The 17066-nt window shown below is 35.4% G+C and overlaps 1 protein-coding gene and 1 long non-coding RNA gene across 9 annotated transcripts in view; one reads left to right on the top strand and one right to left on the bottom strand.

Moving 5' to 3' along the window:
* The window catches only part of LOC110799342 (uncharacterized), a 47332-nt gene extending 36818 nt beyond the window's left edge, over positions 1 to 10514 (bottom strand). For 2 of the 8 annotated variants that reach the window (XM_056830466.1, XM_056830467.1), the window contains exons 1-4: positions 9943 to 10510; positions 5876 to 6014; positions 5706 to 5746; positions 4709 to 4802 (exon numbers count right to left, since the gene is read on the bottom strand). In XM_056830466.1, coding sequence (XP_056686444.1) covers positions 4709 to 4802; positions 5706 to 5746; positions 5876 to 6014; positions 9943 to 10277 — 609 coding nt within the window. In that variant the 5' untranslated portion in view covers positions 10278 to 10510. Of the gene's footprint in view, positions 1 to 4708; positions 4803 to 5199; positions 5297 to 5705; positions 5747 to 5875; positions 6015 to 9942 lie in introns of those variants that run through there. The other 6 variants (XM_056830469.1, XM_056830470.1, XM_022004594.2 and 3 more) reach the window with 6 other exon arrangements.
* Positions 10515 to 11049: 535 nt separating this feature from the next.
* On the top strand, positions 11050 to 12747 carry LOC130460581 (uncharacterized). Its single transcript, XR_008920421.1, has 3 exons — positions 11050 to 11505; positions 11596 to 11643; positions 12399 to 12747. It is a non-coding gene; the product is annotated as an uncharacterized lncRNA (long non-coding RNA).
* The last annotated feature ends 4319 nt before the right edge of the window (positions 12748 to 17066 follow it).

Here is a 17066-nt window from a genome sequence, read left to right as displayed (position 1 = left end):
AGCTCTAGTAATTGACGGTCGGAGAAGGCGAGAAAAGAAAAATATTGTTGGGGCTTTTATTGTAGAAGAAAAAACGATTTGAATTCCCTCTTCAATTTTGTTTTTCGTTAAAAATTAACTCTTTGAGAAACAACCATAGCCATGGCTTCAATCCCGTCGTTTTGGTGTGTGAGTTGTTTCTGCAATTTTGCCTGGGTGGGGAAGGTGGACGGTTTCTAACTTTTTCTTTTTTACTTTTTTGTTACTAAAGTAAAGGTGTGGTGTGGGAAGTAGATAAACCCACGTGCCTACTGCCTACCTTTCCCACTCAATGTTTTATTTTACTTTTTTTTTTTTTGTTTTTCATTTATTGTAGAGTGATGACAAACCCATGTGCCTGGGAGTATGTTTCCCATTCATTTTTTTTAGTTTTTTTTTTTCCTGTATTTCATTTATTGTTAGTTTACTTTAATAAATTTTGCATTTAGATATTTAAGTAGCTTTTATCTATGTTACTCAGACACGGGTGTCGGTGTCGTGTCCGACAAGGTGTCGGAGTATCTGACACTCCGATCCAAATATTTGCAGACACTCCGACACGGTCAAAGGAGTGTCTTGACCTTTTTTTTAGACACGGTTCGCTTGCAAGTGTCGGAAAAAAAATCGACACTTTTAATAAAAACTACAAAAATAGTGTTAAATAATATAATTATATAAAAAAAAATGAAAATAAAAATATTAATTAAGTTTAAGTTAAAATTCTAAAGCAGGATAAAATCTATCCTAAAGAGTTTAAAAGTACAAAGAATTGAAAAAGTAAGAAACAAATGAAAAAAAAAGAAAATGCTAACTTTTTGTAAAGTTATCAGTGAGCACGTGGGTTTGTTCCCCACTTCCCATCTTTTCCTTTCTTTTATTTATTACGAAGTATACGGGTAGGCCTAGGGTATTTTGAAAAAGGGTAAAAAAAAAGAATAAGTTTGGAAAGTCCAGTCCACCACTCAGTCACTCACCATCACCAACAACGCATAACTCAGCATAAGGCAGAAAAATGACCGGAAGGAAACGAAGACAACCATGGAAGACTCTCAAACAGTCAATTATCGGTGAAAATCAGAATCAAAGAGTGCAATCTAGGCGTTTTTTCTTCAACAACAAAAGCCCCAACATAATTGTTCTTCTCTCGCTTCTCCCCACCTTCAATTTCTAGATCTAGGGTTTCGAATTTTTCTTTCTACTCCCGATTTCGACACTTCAAATTGGACTCTTTTCCGACACTGGTGTCGACACCTCCCCAGGCACGTGTCGAGTGTCGTGTCGCGGATCGGGTCGTGTCGACACCGACACCCACCGTCAAATGGAGTGTCGGAGTAACATAGGCTTTTATTAATAATTTAATGCCTAATTTTTTTAATTTAACAATTTCTTTTGTATTTAAAAATAAAAGTGTCGTGTTTTTATCCGACACTTTGTATTAGAGCGGTGTCTAAAAAACAAGTCAAGACACCCCTTTGACCGTGTCGGGGTTGGATCGAAGTGTCGGATACTCCGACACCCGTGTCGGACACGACACCGACACCCGTGTCTGAGTAACATAGGTTCTCACATTTCAGCTCCATTTTTCTTCTTTATCAAATATTGTTGTTAGTTGTATGATTTCTGGATACTCAGCCTCTGCGCGCTCCATTATAAAGCTCTAGCATCATTCTTCATCCATCAAAACGCATACCAAATTCTTCAATTCTCCTCTGTTCTTCATACCTGACATTCAACATTGCTAATTCCTTCAAATATCTAATAAATTTTCCAGCAAACTCGAGGTGTTTTCCGGTGAATTAGAGTAACAATTAGGATTTAAAGAAATAAGAAATTGGGATCTTAGTTTAAAAAGGCGCAAGGCGCACTAAGGCGCACAAGGGTCATGGAGCCTAGGCGCAAGGCGCAAGGCTTAGGCGCGCGCCTTTTGGATACAAGGCGCACATAATTTCCTAATAAACCTTAAAATTCGGTATAGAAAAAAATTAACACAATTTATACTCAAAACAACATATTTCTATTGGAGTGCCATATTTTCTTGCCAGTTCACAAGTATTGCGTGATCCCGTCGATGGAGTGCCAAAATTAGAACGGTAATTACAAGCTGGAAATATGAAAATTAACTCATATTATGCTACTTCCACTAACCAAAAAGCTAAGGTTGTAGAGATATGACTGTTGATAGGTCACATGGGGTGTGTTTATATCATTAAAAAAGAAAAAAAATGTAAATAAAAGATCCACGTCATCTTATTGCGCCTGAAGACTGAAGGCGCACAAGGCGCTGCACCTTGCACCTTACCTAAGGCGCACAAAGGCGCACAAAGGCGCACGAAGGCGCACGAAGGCGCGCGCTTGGTTGACATCAGTGAGCCTAGAGATCTCAAGGCGCCGAAGGCTAAGCCTAGGTGAGCCTTGCGCCTAGGCGCGCCTTGGGCGCGCTTTTTTAAACTAAGATTGGGATGAGCTTTACTTTGACAAAAAGTACTCCGTATATGAATATTCCTTCAAACACTCACGAAGCTGAACATGAAAATTGAGTCGTGATTCGTGATTCAGAGGTTAAATTTATGGCTACTGGAAAATCTTATACTTTATTAAAATGAATAATTTGGAAATCTTAAAGAAGAAAATTTGAATAAAGGAGGAGAGAAAAGAGGTGGAAGAAAGCAAGAAAACGGAAGAAAGCAGGAGCAATTTACCAACACTCCTATAGGGGAAGAGGGAGAGTAAAAAAAGAAGTACTTTGTTTCTTGGTTTTATAAAATGTCAGGTTGGTTGATGTGCACAAGAAATCAAGCAAGAAAAAACAAAATTAATTACTAGCCAAAGAGTATTATTCCATGTATTAAGATTTTTTGGATGCAAACTCCACATAATAAGATGCTACTTAAGAAATACAAGTACATAATGTCTACCATTCAAGTACATAATGCCTAATACTCCGTATGATGTAAAAATGTTGATATGGAGTATCGAATATTAACTAAAAAAGCATTACTTAAACAATCAGTTTTACCAAACAGTTCATATAATCAGCTAACTTTTTACTTTCAGCACCTTATTAGTTTCAGGTGGTACCTTTTCAATTTCAGTTACCTTATCAGTTTCAGCTCCATTTCAGCTAGTGTAGCCAAACAGAGCCTAAGACTCACAGAAAATCTACAGAAGACTTAAAACCTGAACGAAGAGATAGACCCGACTAGTGTCAGATCATATCGATACCCTCAAGCACAAAAGATGAGATAGAGCGATTGGTTGAGGAGATGGTGCAGGCAGGAATAATAAGGGTGTCCAACAGTCCATTTTCTAGTCTTGTCTCTTACTGAAGAAAAAGATGGGAGTTAGCACTTCTATTTAGATTACAAGGCACTCAACAAAGTCACAGTTCCGGACAAATATTCAATACATGTAATTGAATTATTGGATGAACTAAGGGAGCTACAGTTTTCTCAAAATTGGACGAAAACCAGGCCACCATTAGATATGATGAGAGAGGGTGACGAAGCAAAGACAACCTTTCTTACTCATTAGTCATCAGGGTCACTACGAATTTAGGCTAATGCCCTCTTTGGGCTTACAAGTGCTCCAGCTGTATTTCAAGCGCTTATGAACACAGTTTTAAAGCCTATTCTCCACAAGTTTTAGCATTTTTTATGATATCCTAATTTACAGCAAGAATCAGGAGCAACACACCCATCAATTGGCAGTTGTCTCGCCTATCTTAATACAAGACCAACTGTACGTAAATGTCAAGAACTGTGAGTTTGGCAAAGCCGAGGATGAGAAGGTATATATTATCAGCACAAGAGGTATCCACGGAACCTAGCACAGTGTAAGTAGTGCTTGATTGGACCAGCCAAACCTCAAGGAATTGCGGGGCTTTCCGGGACTGACAGGATATTACAAAAAATTCGAAGCGGGGTATGGCACTATGACTTTACATCTAACAGAGAAACTGAAGAGAAACAGCCTTGGTTGGACTAAGGGAGCTACTGATGCCTTCCAAACTCCTAAATATACCATGGTTTCAAATCCCACCTTGATCATGCTAGATTCCGCTAAGCCTTTCCTTGCGGAGGTAGACACTTGTGGTTTCGGATTAGGAGCATTGTTATTGCGAAAGGGGCATCCCATAGCCACTCCTTGGATCTTAGACTAGGCTTAAATCTGTATATGAAAAAAGTGGATGGCAATTGTTCTTGCGGTGAACAGGTGAAGGCATTACCTTACTTGGCAGAAGGTTCATTAATCAAACTGACCAGCAGCTTTCGAAATACCTTGTGGAGTAAAAGGAGGTAGGGTCAGAGTATCAAAGATGGTCTGCAAAGTCATGGATTCAATTTCGAAATCCAATTTGGACCCGGGGCTAATTAAACAAAACTCATTCGTAATAATGGCCACAAGGATTCTTCATTTGCAATACACTATTGGCCGTGAACTAGAAATGTTTATTAACAATACATACTACCACACAAAAAGGCAGCAACAAGAGGGTAGAAATAGAAAGAAGCATACAGAAATTGTGAAACATAGTAAAATCCTATAATAAAATATATATATATATAAAAAAAAAAAAAACCATGACGTGATTGCTTCCTACACATCAGTACAAATCAACAACAGAAGGGAAAGCTTGACAAGGCAAATTTACAAGATATGAAATCGTGTATAGGAGGCTCAATGCTATTACCTCACATTTTGCACGAGAGTTTGTTCCTTGATCTATCCTGGGACACCAATCCAATGACCAAACTAGTCCACCAACATATAAGACAAAATCTTTCCTGCAACAAGCTCAAATTTAGGGACAACTCTAGCATATTTACAGAGTATGGCATGAAAAGGCTGCCGATGGCGCTAGGCACACAACGAGATCACTTTTATTGCTCTAGGCTAGGCGATTTCACTGAGGTGCAGTTAAGGTACCCAAAAGCTTATGCCCTAAGTGAACTGACCTGTGGTAGCTTAAAGACTTTTGGGAAACTTGGTAAGTCTGTTATTGAAAAAGTTTGTAAGTGCTCTAGTTTTATTGGAAAAGTAATTAATTTTCGAATATTTTATATGATATAGTATAATGACCCATCACTATGGATAAAAAGCAATTTTATAACTTAGTTGCATAAATATGATTCTGGGTAAAATATTTCAACAAAGGACTGTTAAAATTTTTGAGAAGTGCACCTCACTTTGCATTGCCTCATGTCTACGCTCTAGGACCCCTATCGCCTTAGTGCAAATCATCCATGCCTTTTGCAACTATGCTATTCACAATTGTTAACTGTAAGTAAAAGAAGTATTATATAAATTTGAGATATTATTGGTAATTCAATTTACAATCAAATAAATAGCAGTAGATTTCAAACTTCTCTGTGTTATGTCCGTGCTAATTTTAATGTATTCCCTATTAAATATTTTGTGTATAGTAACTTTCAGTCCCTGGCCCTGAGCTATTTAACATAGTTCGCAACTTTTTTCATGCATGAATGAAGAATCATAATTCTATAAGAAGTTGAATCTATATTCTGTCTTTCACGCTCAAGGTTCAATAATAACCACTGTGGAAATTGCCTTGAGTGACCCCACAAACATCCAGAAGCATGTGTCCACACTCCGGTCTGGGGTCAATGAGGAAATTTATTTTGAGACGGACAGATTATTATGGGACAAGACTATCAAATTCCACATACCTGGAATCAGTAGACAATACGGAACTGGGACCTTTACCTGCCTGAAACGCAAAAGATAAGAATCATCACCATGGAAGTCATTTATAACCAGACAAAGTCAAATTTGTGGAAGTTCCTATACTAGATTAACAACGTAGCAATTACCAAAGTATTCTGTGAGCAAGGATTACCTCCATATCACACTTTGGCACCATAGCAGATGAGAATTGAGATAAAAGTATCTCATTATGAGCTTCAATCCCATTGGGACGTCCTGTTTTGGACATAAAGCGAACAGTTCTTGGATTGTAATTGAAGTATCTCCACTCACTGCAAGCACACATAAAATGTTCATGAAACAGGTACACAGTAGAGAGGAGGAAACAAATGACAACTGCCAAAACTATTAAGAAAATTACTCTGTCACATGTCTCCTACTCCATATCCCAATGTTTGACTTGAAGCATGCAAATCACACAGATTTTTTTTTAAAAAGGACAACTCATTGATTTCACAACTTGAAATTACTAAGCATGAACGTATTGGCCCTGTTTGGCAATTGGAATTTAGTTGTTTACTGTTTGCATTAGCAGTTAGTTGATTACCTTTTTGTTGGATTTGACTAGTTGTTTATATAAACGTGTTTGGTAACACCTAGAGGTTTGATAAAAGTTGTTCACTATTTGATTATGTGAAAAAACATTTATGGACATTAGTTTTTTGTAGCATTTATTTTATTTCTTAATGATTAATTAAGATGTAAAATGTGCTTTGCTAATTTATCAAATATTGTACAACTTCGGAAATATAAATAATACTTCCTCAGTTTCTTATTAGTTGACACAATTTGATTTTAACACTATTTATACAAGCTCCTTTGACTTTCTTTTGTGATTTATACTTAAGAAAAAAACATAATCATGTGGGGTCTTATTAGATTCGTCTCAATTAATATTTTTTAAATATCAACATTTAGTAATTTTTTCCTATTCATATTTGAAGATATTGATGTTTGAAACCGTGCATTGGCAAATGTGGCTAAAGAATTGTGTAATCTAAAAAAGAACGGAGGAAGTATCACATAAACTTCTAGTATTAATATATATTTTCTTGATGCAAATGAGCCACAAAGAAATACAAATTACAAACAGGGGAAGGGAGATTCGAACATGTGAGGCCCTCAACCACTGGGTCAAGACATTATTGATACTAGTATTTAATATATGATATTACTCCGTATTAATTACCAATAATATGAATAATAATTATCTAATCACATATACACAAGTTTTATTGATAAAAAACGGAGGTAACAAAAAACATCTACAAAAAACGGATGTAAACATTAAGAACCCACTATAAAATCCTCCCTAATAGAAAAAAAATCTCTTTAGGTAATTATAAAGGAAAAATTATTATTAATAATAGTAAAAAGAAAAAAGAAAAAGAAAAAGGGAAAATATATCTCTTTCAAACTCCCAAAATCCACACTGCAACGACCACCTTGGAAAATCCATCCGGCATTCATCTTTAAAAAAAAATCAACATCCTTCTCCTTAAATACAAACATCTAACACCCTTAAACGATTTCCCATAATTAGTTATCACTTATTAGTGAACATCAACAATTCAAAACAAACAACCACCTCTGATAGAACTCAACATGAAACATAATCCTGAGGTGGAGAAGCAATTTGGTAGTGGCTGCAATTGTTTTTAATTGTAATATCTCCAAGTATATCACATTATGAATCATAATTTTTTTATAGAAGTCTATTTTGCTAATTTTTTACGGCAATAAATAAATATTTATCCACCAAACGAATATTTATCCCTATCTATCCAATTAAAAGTTTGTAATTACTGTTCATTGCCAAATAGGTTGATACATTTTCTGGATCTTCTTTTGGGTTAGATTTATCTTCATTTAATTGTAAATCATGGATATAAATATAATTTGGTAAATCACTGAGCAGTTGTAGAGATGTAGGTCAACGAATCAACAGGGGTGGACAAATTCATCTATTACATTTTGTACTTTCAAACCTCTCACCTAAACGTTGGTCTAAGCAACTTATTGCAAATTGGAGGTTTGAGGTCAAAATGCTAACTTAAACCTCTTCCTACCAAACACCACTCTTAGAGTATTTGACTAGTCAAACCTCTAATAGTGGTCCGAACCTCTAATTTTGTCACAAAACTCTCTTTAATAAATAGGGCCATTGACTTCAAATGTATAAGATTTACGCTGAGGTTGAAACGAATAAGGGTCATGTTTGATGAAGAGAGGTTTGGGGGACTTTTTAGAGGTTTAACTAGTCAAAAACCTCTAAAAAGGGTGTTTGGTAAAAAAGAGTATTGAAAAGAGGATTGGGCTTAAACCTCTCATTTTGAAAAAGTTCCTCCCAACAACCTTTTGCTTAGAAGATTGTTAATGCAAAATAGAAAAAGACATTTTTGTCCACAGTTACTACTCTTAGTCTCTTACCTAACAAAATTAAATAAATGTTATAAAAGACATGTCCATAAATGTCATCTTAGACACTAAAATACTTCGTAGTTAACAACTTTTAGCAAACCTCTCTGTGTTAACAAACATGTTTATATAAACAACAACTTAAATCCGCATTCAAATCTGCTTAGCACAAAGGTAAACAGATAACGGCTAATGCAAATATTAAACAGCTAAACTCTAAACTCTAATTGCCAAAAAGGGCCAAGGATAGTACAACCGACTACAGAAAGTAATTACTCTATACTACCAAGCAACTGGCATTTGTTTGAGAAGTATTCATTTGCCAGTCGAAATTTGGTCAGCTGTAATTTGCTACACTTACTTGGAGAATAATGGAGGAAAAAATACCAACATACATCCTCTCTGCTTCTTAGACTTCCTATGGTCAATAAAACAGTAGTTTTTTCCTCGAGAATCCACTCAACATCCATATGCAGTGCACTGTTTTTTTTCTCTTTTGTAGACTAATTCTGTTAGCAAACATCTAAAAGAGTTCTCTATGCAGGCGAAAACGCAGATTGAGTGAAAGCGACTGGATATTGGGTTGAGATAATGAGCTGTATCAAATGATGATTAGATAAAAAGTTTTCAGCTCTTTTACTAAATTTTGGAATTCAAAGATGAAAACTTATGTACCACCACCATCTGCAACTTATATACCACTAAACACTTGCAACTAATGAGGTATACTACCACAATCACCCTATATCCAACCACAAATATATACCAAAGCAGAGGATCAAATTACCACCACATCCATCAACTCCAGAACTGTGTACACATCCATGCCTCGCAGGAATGAAGATGAGTTCCTCGTAACTAAAACAATTGCTCGATCCCCATAAGAAATGTACCAACCCAGTCCATAAACCATCCAAGAGCTATTACAACCACCCACACCCCCACTAAGAGCCACCTATCCATTACCACAAGCAACGTATGGTATGTTACTACCATAATCACCCTATATAAAAGTTAGCAGGCCACCACAGCATATGACAACATCCATCCGAGATACCACCACAACAATCCTAAATCTCTGTTGGGATTATATACTTTTGTTCCTCTAGCTAGATAGACTTTTTTGACTTCATTAAATACTACACTCTCAGTCAAAACCATTTATCATTGAGTAAGGAAATACTTCTGCAAACAAGTATTCACGCTTTCAGTAATCCTTTCAGACTAGTAGCAAGCCAACATTATTGTTATATACTAAATCAAAAGCCACTAAAGCATGTTTCCTGCCCTATAATTCCCTCGACCTATTCTCCATATTTGACGTTATGCAAGAACTTACTCTTAATCATTGCCAAAAATTTTCATACAATTTAAAACCGAACTTAGCTCAAGTACCTCCTACTATAGAATTACGAGAAAAAACAGGATCAGGAGAATATAGGGAAGAAAGACTATCCCCCTCTAGCTCCCTCCCAAAACACTTTCTTGTTCTCATCAACCATTTTTCTTGTACAAAAGTAAAGTCTCGGATTATATACACATAATATGGTACAAAAGTTTCATTTTCCAACTGTTACAATCCTGCACATGCTCTACAATCTACAACGTCGTAAAACTCTATTAATTCACACACATTCTCAAGTGCATACGAAGTACCCAACGCTCAAATTCCAACAAATTTTTATACACCAACAATACTATTCTCCTATAAATTCTCAAAATTAACACTAAATGGAGAACACATGCATCAAAAAACACAGAAAAATCTCAACAAAAAGTTACCTAAGGAAAGTGATTGTAGATGCTAGGCGTTCAACCTGGCCATCAACCAAACCACCATTTAACTCTTCACCACAAAGCTTGTAGATCATATCCATTGCCTTAAAATGATTCTCAACAGTATAATCAAACATCGAAACTTTGATGCCCGAACCGTCGCTAGCAGAAGCATTACTAGTAGTCTTAGTAGCAGAAGTAGTAAACTCAATCAAAGGTATTGCTGTTCTTCCTACAGAACCTTGGGATTCCGCTATTTTACTTGTTTTTCCCTCTCCTTTTTTGTTCTTCATCTTCTCGTCGTTATTGGTTGACTCTTTGTTCATGGTTTTGACCTCCATTGTTGTGGTTTCTCCAGAGGTTTTAGGGTTTTGCGAACTTTGGCGGCGATTCAAGTAGTTCAAACGCCACCGCGTTGCGGTGGTGCAATTCAGAATATTTTACTTCTTTTCTGAAGTTGAGGTCAGAGGTTCGAGTCAGGAACGGAGAAAATGTGCTGGTCACAAATCACAATCAAAAGTTCGAATTTGAGTTCGAGTAGAGTCTTGAGGAGAGCACATTTATAAACCAAATGGGAAAAAACTATCACAAATTCTTATTAGAAACAACAGTGTAAAATAACGATAATTTTACCCTAATTTTTTTGTAACTGCTTTTTTTTACTTTTAAAACATTTTGATTACCTTTAATATTATGAAAAAAGTATTACAATAACAAGGAAAATTTGGCAATATTAATCCAACCTTTGACTGATTTTCTTTTATTAAGCCCACCTATGACATATTTTTTAATAATCCCACATTTACTGCCCAACGACTTTTATTGTGCCCAACACGTCATAAACCTATTGTAGGCGGTAATATGTCCCTACGTGGCAATACTCTCTCTCGATATATTCAGTCATCATCATCAATTCATCACCATCTCGATGACTTTTTCACCGATTACCGGTCACTTAAGCCTAATAAAAGTCGTTGGGTAGTAAAGGTGGGATTATTAAAAAATATGTCGTAGGTGGGATTAATAAAAGAAAACCGGGCAAAGGTTGGATTAATATTACCAAATTTTCCCAACAACAAAGCCTTAGTCCCAAAATGATTTGGGGTCGACTAACATGAATCATCGTAGGAAAAACTTTAATATTATGAAAAAAATATTAATAAAAAATATTTTAAAAGATTAAATGATTTATTCTATACATTATTAGTGATTTTGAATGAAAAAAATTATCACTAGAAAAATAAAAGTATCATATGTGGCAAGCCACAACATCAACTCGATTGTGTTACGCGTTCACACCATTAGTCTAATCTTTTCTACAAACTTTAGGAAAGACCATTATCCATCAAAGGTGTCTCGGGGATAAATGGGTTTTAAATAACCCAGGGGTTGTATTCGCGGGTCTCGTATATATACTTTTTTCTGGATTTTTTTGATTCATTTTGAATTTCACTATTCACTCTGGGAGAGAGAAAATTGAGAGAAACCTGATCATCTTCTTCGTGCTTCCATCCGAGGGGAGAGAAATCATTTCCTAGCTCACTCTTCTTCAAATTTCGGCATTTTTCTGTAAGTTCTTTCTCATTTCTCTTTGTTTTTGTTGTTTCGTTCATTTTTTCTTACTAAATTGTGTTTTTCGCTCTTTTCTGTTTGGCCTAGGGTTTCTGAGTTTCGTCGCTTAATCTTCTTCAATTTCGCCTAATTTCTGTAAGTTTTCTCTCATTCTTCTTTGTTTTTTTGTTGATTCTTCCATTTATTCGTAGTGTTGTTGTTTTTTGTTGCTTTTTTTTGTTCGTCCTAGGGTTTTTGAAGGTCGATTTGTGATATTACTTCACTAATTTCAATTCTTCCTAATTTTCTCTACATTTTACTTGTATTTGTTCGATTTTATGTTTTTCGTCTAGTTTTAGGGTTTATTCTACTTTTTGTGTGATTTTTGGTTTCTCTTTTGGTGTTCGTTGTTTTCATTTTGTTCGACTTCTGTTTATTCTTCGCTTCCACTTGTTTTTTTTCTTCTTTTTGTTTTCTATCATGTTTTCAGTTCATGTTTAGGGTTTTAACTTCTTTTCAGTTGATTTTATGGTCTTCATCTGCTCAATTTTGTCTATGTTTTTAATCCTTTATATGATTTTATCATACTGCAGTTGTTTTAGTTTGGAATTCTATTGATTTAGTTAAGATATCAGTAGTTTTATTTTTTCCTTTTTTAATAATTTTCAATTATCTAAACATTAAGTTTCTTCACCAATTAGTTACATATTCAAAACAATTAGTTACGTATTTTAACCAATTAGTGAAGTTTTTTTATCATTTAGTTACACATAAAATTTATTTCACTTTGTTGCAGTGTTTTTCTTATTAAATATATTGATTATGTTATACATAACATTCCTTTATTGTTTAACTTCACTTGTATCTTTGTTTCATAATTGATTTTTAACTCCTGACATGTGTTTTTTCAGTGTCAAAAATGGCGAGAACCAAAATTGCATCACAAACACCTAAGGACAATCCTTCTGTTAAGGATCCACGTGCATCAATAGTAGCTGGTAAGCTGCCTCAGGAGACTTGTTCTGAGGTTCCTAAACCAACAAAAAAACATGGTAGAAAACAGGCTAAAGAAAATCATGTTGATTCAAACTTTGTCGTTGCTCCGTCCAAGAAAAGGGACAAGGAAAACACCTACAGTAAAGAAATATTTGGAGAATGATGGTCATAGTATTGAGTTAGATAGGTATAATCTTTGTCCTCTTTTTTTATTGGTTGGTTAATGTGTGTTTTTAACATGTGATGTATATAACTGCAACCAATTAGTTAATAAGTACTATGCATTAGTTTAGCATTGGCACATATTATTAAGCATTAAAACATATTAGGTTAGGTAATTCAGTTCTTATGTAATTTGTTTTGAATTAGTTCATATTTAACTATTTTATTGAAATTCTTAACTAATATATGTCACTGTTTAACTTTTTTAATTTATTTTTGAATTAATTGTTTTCCTTGCTTAATTGATTAGTTCCTGTACTTGATCAATTAGTTAACCACTAAAAGTATTTAGTTAATCTTAGTCCACATTTAGTTAAACATTCAGTTCAATTAGTTATCTAGTGAAACTAATTACTGTTAGGTTATGAATAATACAAACAATATAATTCATGCGAAAAAACCATAAAGCCAGGAATCCAAATTAATTGCCACATAGTCAATTAGCATAATTTAGGTTACATACAATGTGATGCGTGCCTTCCCTAGCTGCTCCCGAATCGAACAAGAACAAGTCTTTAGAGCTCCAAGTGTCGCCCCTCCGTAGAAAGTCCACAACACGTTCGGATCCGCCTTAGGTTCAACCAACTAGGATATTCACTAAGGTTTTATGCAATCGGGTTAGGCTATAAACTATGTTCTCCCTTGAACATAATCTAAGTAAAGAATAGGAATATTTGTCATAAAGGACCTTTTATAATCCAAAAATTGTGACAAAGGACCTTTTAAAAAAAAGTTGTGAGATAGGACCCAAATCATGTTTTTTTGTTGTGAATAGGGACCAAACCCATTTTACGACGGTCAAACCCAGTTTTCCGGCGTTGACTGTTACGTGCACGGCACGTGACCCCATTTAACGATTTTTTTTCAGGTTTTCCCTTCAAGAATCCCCCCTTTCCCCTTAAACTCAGTGACTAAAGAAAAAAATTCTCTCTCCTCGATGCGGTTTCTTCTTCGCCATTTTCCTCCTCCATTTTTTCTTGAATTCGTTCTTTGTAGTTTAAAAAAATAAAATTTGCGAAATCCCCTTTGATTGTCGTGGCATTTCGTACAAGATAATAGTGAAAGCACCAATTTTTTTGCTCGAATTTCTCCAATTTGTAAAAACTTTAAATTAGGGTTCATAAGTTAATTAATTTTTGAGCAGCTTCTTTATTTGCCAATGGGATTGAGAATGTGCAAATAGCTTCTGCTTGTGTTTTGGAGAACCCTTCTTCAGAATCCAAAACTTGGACCAAAAAGCTTGAGCTTCTCTCAAATGGAGGAAGAAAATGGCGAAACTTTTTTTTTTTTAAAGGTTACTGAGTTAGTTAAGGGGAATAAGGAGGGAATTTCTTGGAGGGAAGAGATTTTTTTAAAAAAATCGTTAACTAGGGTCACGTGTCGTTCACGTGACAGTCTACGCCGAAAAACTGGGTTTGACCGCCGGAAAAGCGGTCTTGGTCCCTATTCACAACAAAAAAAATGATTTGGGTACTGTCTCACAACTTTTTTTTAAAAGGTCCTTTGTCACAATTTTTGGATTATAAAAGGTCCTTTATGACAAAAATTCCTAAAGAATATGATATGAGTTGTTAAATTATAAGGGCTAGCCTCATATTTATAGAGTAGGAAATAAGGAATTAGAATCCCACTAGGAAAACAGTCACCAATCTTATTAGGATTGTAATTATTAATCAATTAGAGTTATAGGAATAATTAAACTCCTAATAATCCAATTCTAGTAGGACTAGGTGAAGGAAATAATGCCCTTGGTCCAAGTATGCATTTAATGTTAAGTCTAATAAATGCGGTTCAGTATTAATTAAACAAGTTAATAAATTCAGTGAGATCAAGTGAGCTGAATGCCTAGCTAAAGGCCGCTTCAGTTCAAGTGGAATTAATGATATTAATCTACAACTCACTCTTGACTGAACCCGTAGGGTCACACAAATAGTACGTAAACGGATCAAGTATTTAATGACATTAAATACTCCATCTATGGATATTCGGAATCAACGGATCTTGGTTTCAGTGGGAGCTAAGATCGTCAAAGGCAAGTAAATGAATACTCCGGAAACGATGATATTGCCGAAAACGGAAATATGGATCGTATCGGAAATATAAATATTATCCAAGACATAGATGTTGCCGGAAACGGAAACATGGTACGTATCGGAAAATATTATCGGAAATGGAAATATTGCCGGAATCGGAAATATTGCCGGAAATGGAAATATTGTCAGAATCGGAAAATAATTCCGGAAACGAAAATATTAAATATTTTGTTCGAAACGGAAATTAATTCCGGAATCGGAAATGTTAAATATTATTCGTATCGGAAATGAAATCCGGAATCGGGAATTTAATCGGAAGCGTATCGTACGAATTAACATCGCACGAGACTTGCTAGACGAAGGCCCAGCACGAAGCCAGGCCCTCGCCCAGCAAGCCATACGCATCAAACCACACGCCAAAGCCTCGCCAGGCCCAGCGCAAGGCCAAGCCCATCAAGGCGTGGCGCGCGCGCGGATCAGATGGGCTGCGAGCATGGGCCAGGCGCCGTGCAGTTCGCGTAGGAGCCTTTGAAGATTATGTCTACTAGTGTAACCATAAGGTGTATAAGATTATTTAAGAACTTGCCTATGAAGACAAAAGATTGCGTTCTCCCTTCTGATTTGACAAAAGTTTAATTTTAGGGACCTAGATGTAATTCTAGGGATGGATTGGCTAAATTTGTACAAGGCTAAGATAGGCTGTGAAATTCAGAAAATAAGTTTAAGGAACCCTATTAGAAGGTTGACCTCATATAGACGTTTTGAGAAGTCCAATAACCCTTAGTTATTTCGGTAATGCAAGTGAAGAAATTGATGAATAGGGAGTGTGAACTATTTCTCTGTAGTGTGCTAATTGGGAGTAAAGAAGTTGGAGTGAAAATCAAGGATGTTGCCATTGTGAGTGGATTCATTGATGTGTTTCTGAGTGAAATTGCAAGTATGTTACCTGTTGGAGCCTTTGAGTTCACTATACACTTAATTCTTGGAACGACACCTATATCTAAAGCACCATATAGAATGACACCTCCTGAAATGAGCAAATTAAGACGCAATTGCAAGAGTTTTTCGTGAAGGGTTATATTAAACCTAGTACATCACCGTGGGGAGCTCCTATGTTGTTTGTTAAGTATGGAATTATGCATCGATTTAGGGAACTAAACACAACCAAGAACAAGTACCCCTAGCCTAGGAGAGATGACATATTGGATCAATTGAATTGGGCGAGTGTGTTCTCGAAGACTGATTTGTGTTTGAAGTACCACCAATTGAGAATAGCGGATAAGGGTCTCAAACCTTATTTAGGACTCGTTATGGTCATTGTGAGTTTACAGTAATGTCTTTTGGGTTAACCAATGCACCTGCATTAATTATGGATTTGATGAATGAGATTTTCTACGAATTCCGAATTAAGTTCATTATTATATGTTATTGATGATATCCCGACTTATTCAAAGAATGAGAAAGAGCATGACAAACACTTGAGGATTACTTGGAGACGCTTAGAAAGAATCTAGTTTTATTAAATGAAGTTACAAATTTTGAAGTCATATGTGTATAAGTGACACCGACGGAAAAGTGAAGGACTAAATTGATTGAAAACTACGTTACGTAAGGGAATAAATTTAAGAGATGATTTGAGTGGTCCAGGATCGTTTGAAATCATTTGTTGTCTTGAAAAGATGGTAATGTATAAATTGGTGAAAGTGCTAAGAGTTAAGCCCAAGATGTAACACCCCGACAATTCTCTCTTTTCTAAAATAACCTTTTAATATTAACCGTAGAGAATTATCAAGGTATTATCGCCCGTGTGAAAACGTTTCGGCTTATTCAGAATTTTGCAGCGGAAAACATAATAAATAACTTTAATAATTTAAATAAGTCAACTACCCAAAACCAACAAATCAAAGTCGACATAATTAGTTTAAATCAAATTCAAGTCCATTAAAACAAGTTCAACAAAACCAAATTCAAATGAAATAAAATAACGACTACACAAATCTCTCCAGAGCCCGAACCCCAGAGATGCATCATCTTCAAACCTGCAATGGACAATGCTTATGGATCCCTAGAGACTGCTACCAAAGATTTGGTCATCACAGGATCAATAAGGCATAGCCATGATCAACATGCACAAGCAAAAGCACATAATCAGCAAAGCTGAGTACTACATACTAAATCAATAATAATCCTAACATGATTATATTAAACGAACAATCCTAACATGATACTAATAAAACATAAGCAAGGATAACCAAAACATATTGACTTGAAGACTATATTTGACTGCACTAGACCTTTGTATCATTAACATTATTTTAATTGAAATAG

The sequence above is a fragment of the Spinacia oleracea genome, chromosome 5, assembly GCF_020520425.1.
Source record: "Spinacia oleracea cultivar Varoflay chromosome 5, BTI_SOV_V1, whole genome shotgun sequence".
NCBI lineage: Eukaryota > Viridiplantae > Streptophyta > Magnoliopsida > Caryophyllales > Amaranthaceae > Spinacia > Spinacia oleracea.
Note: the sequence above shows the minus strand (reverse complement) of the source record. Positions and strands in the feature narration are given on the sequence as shown.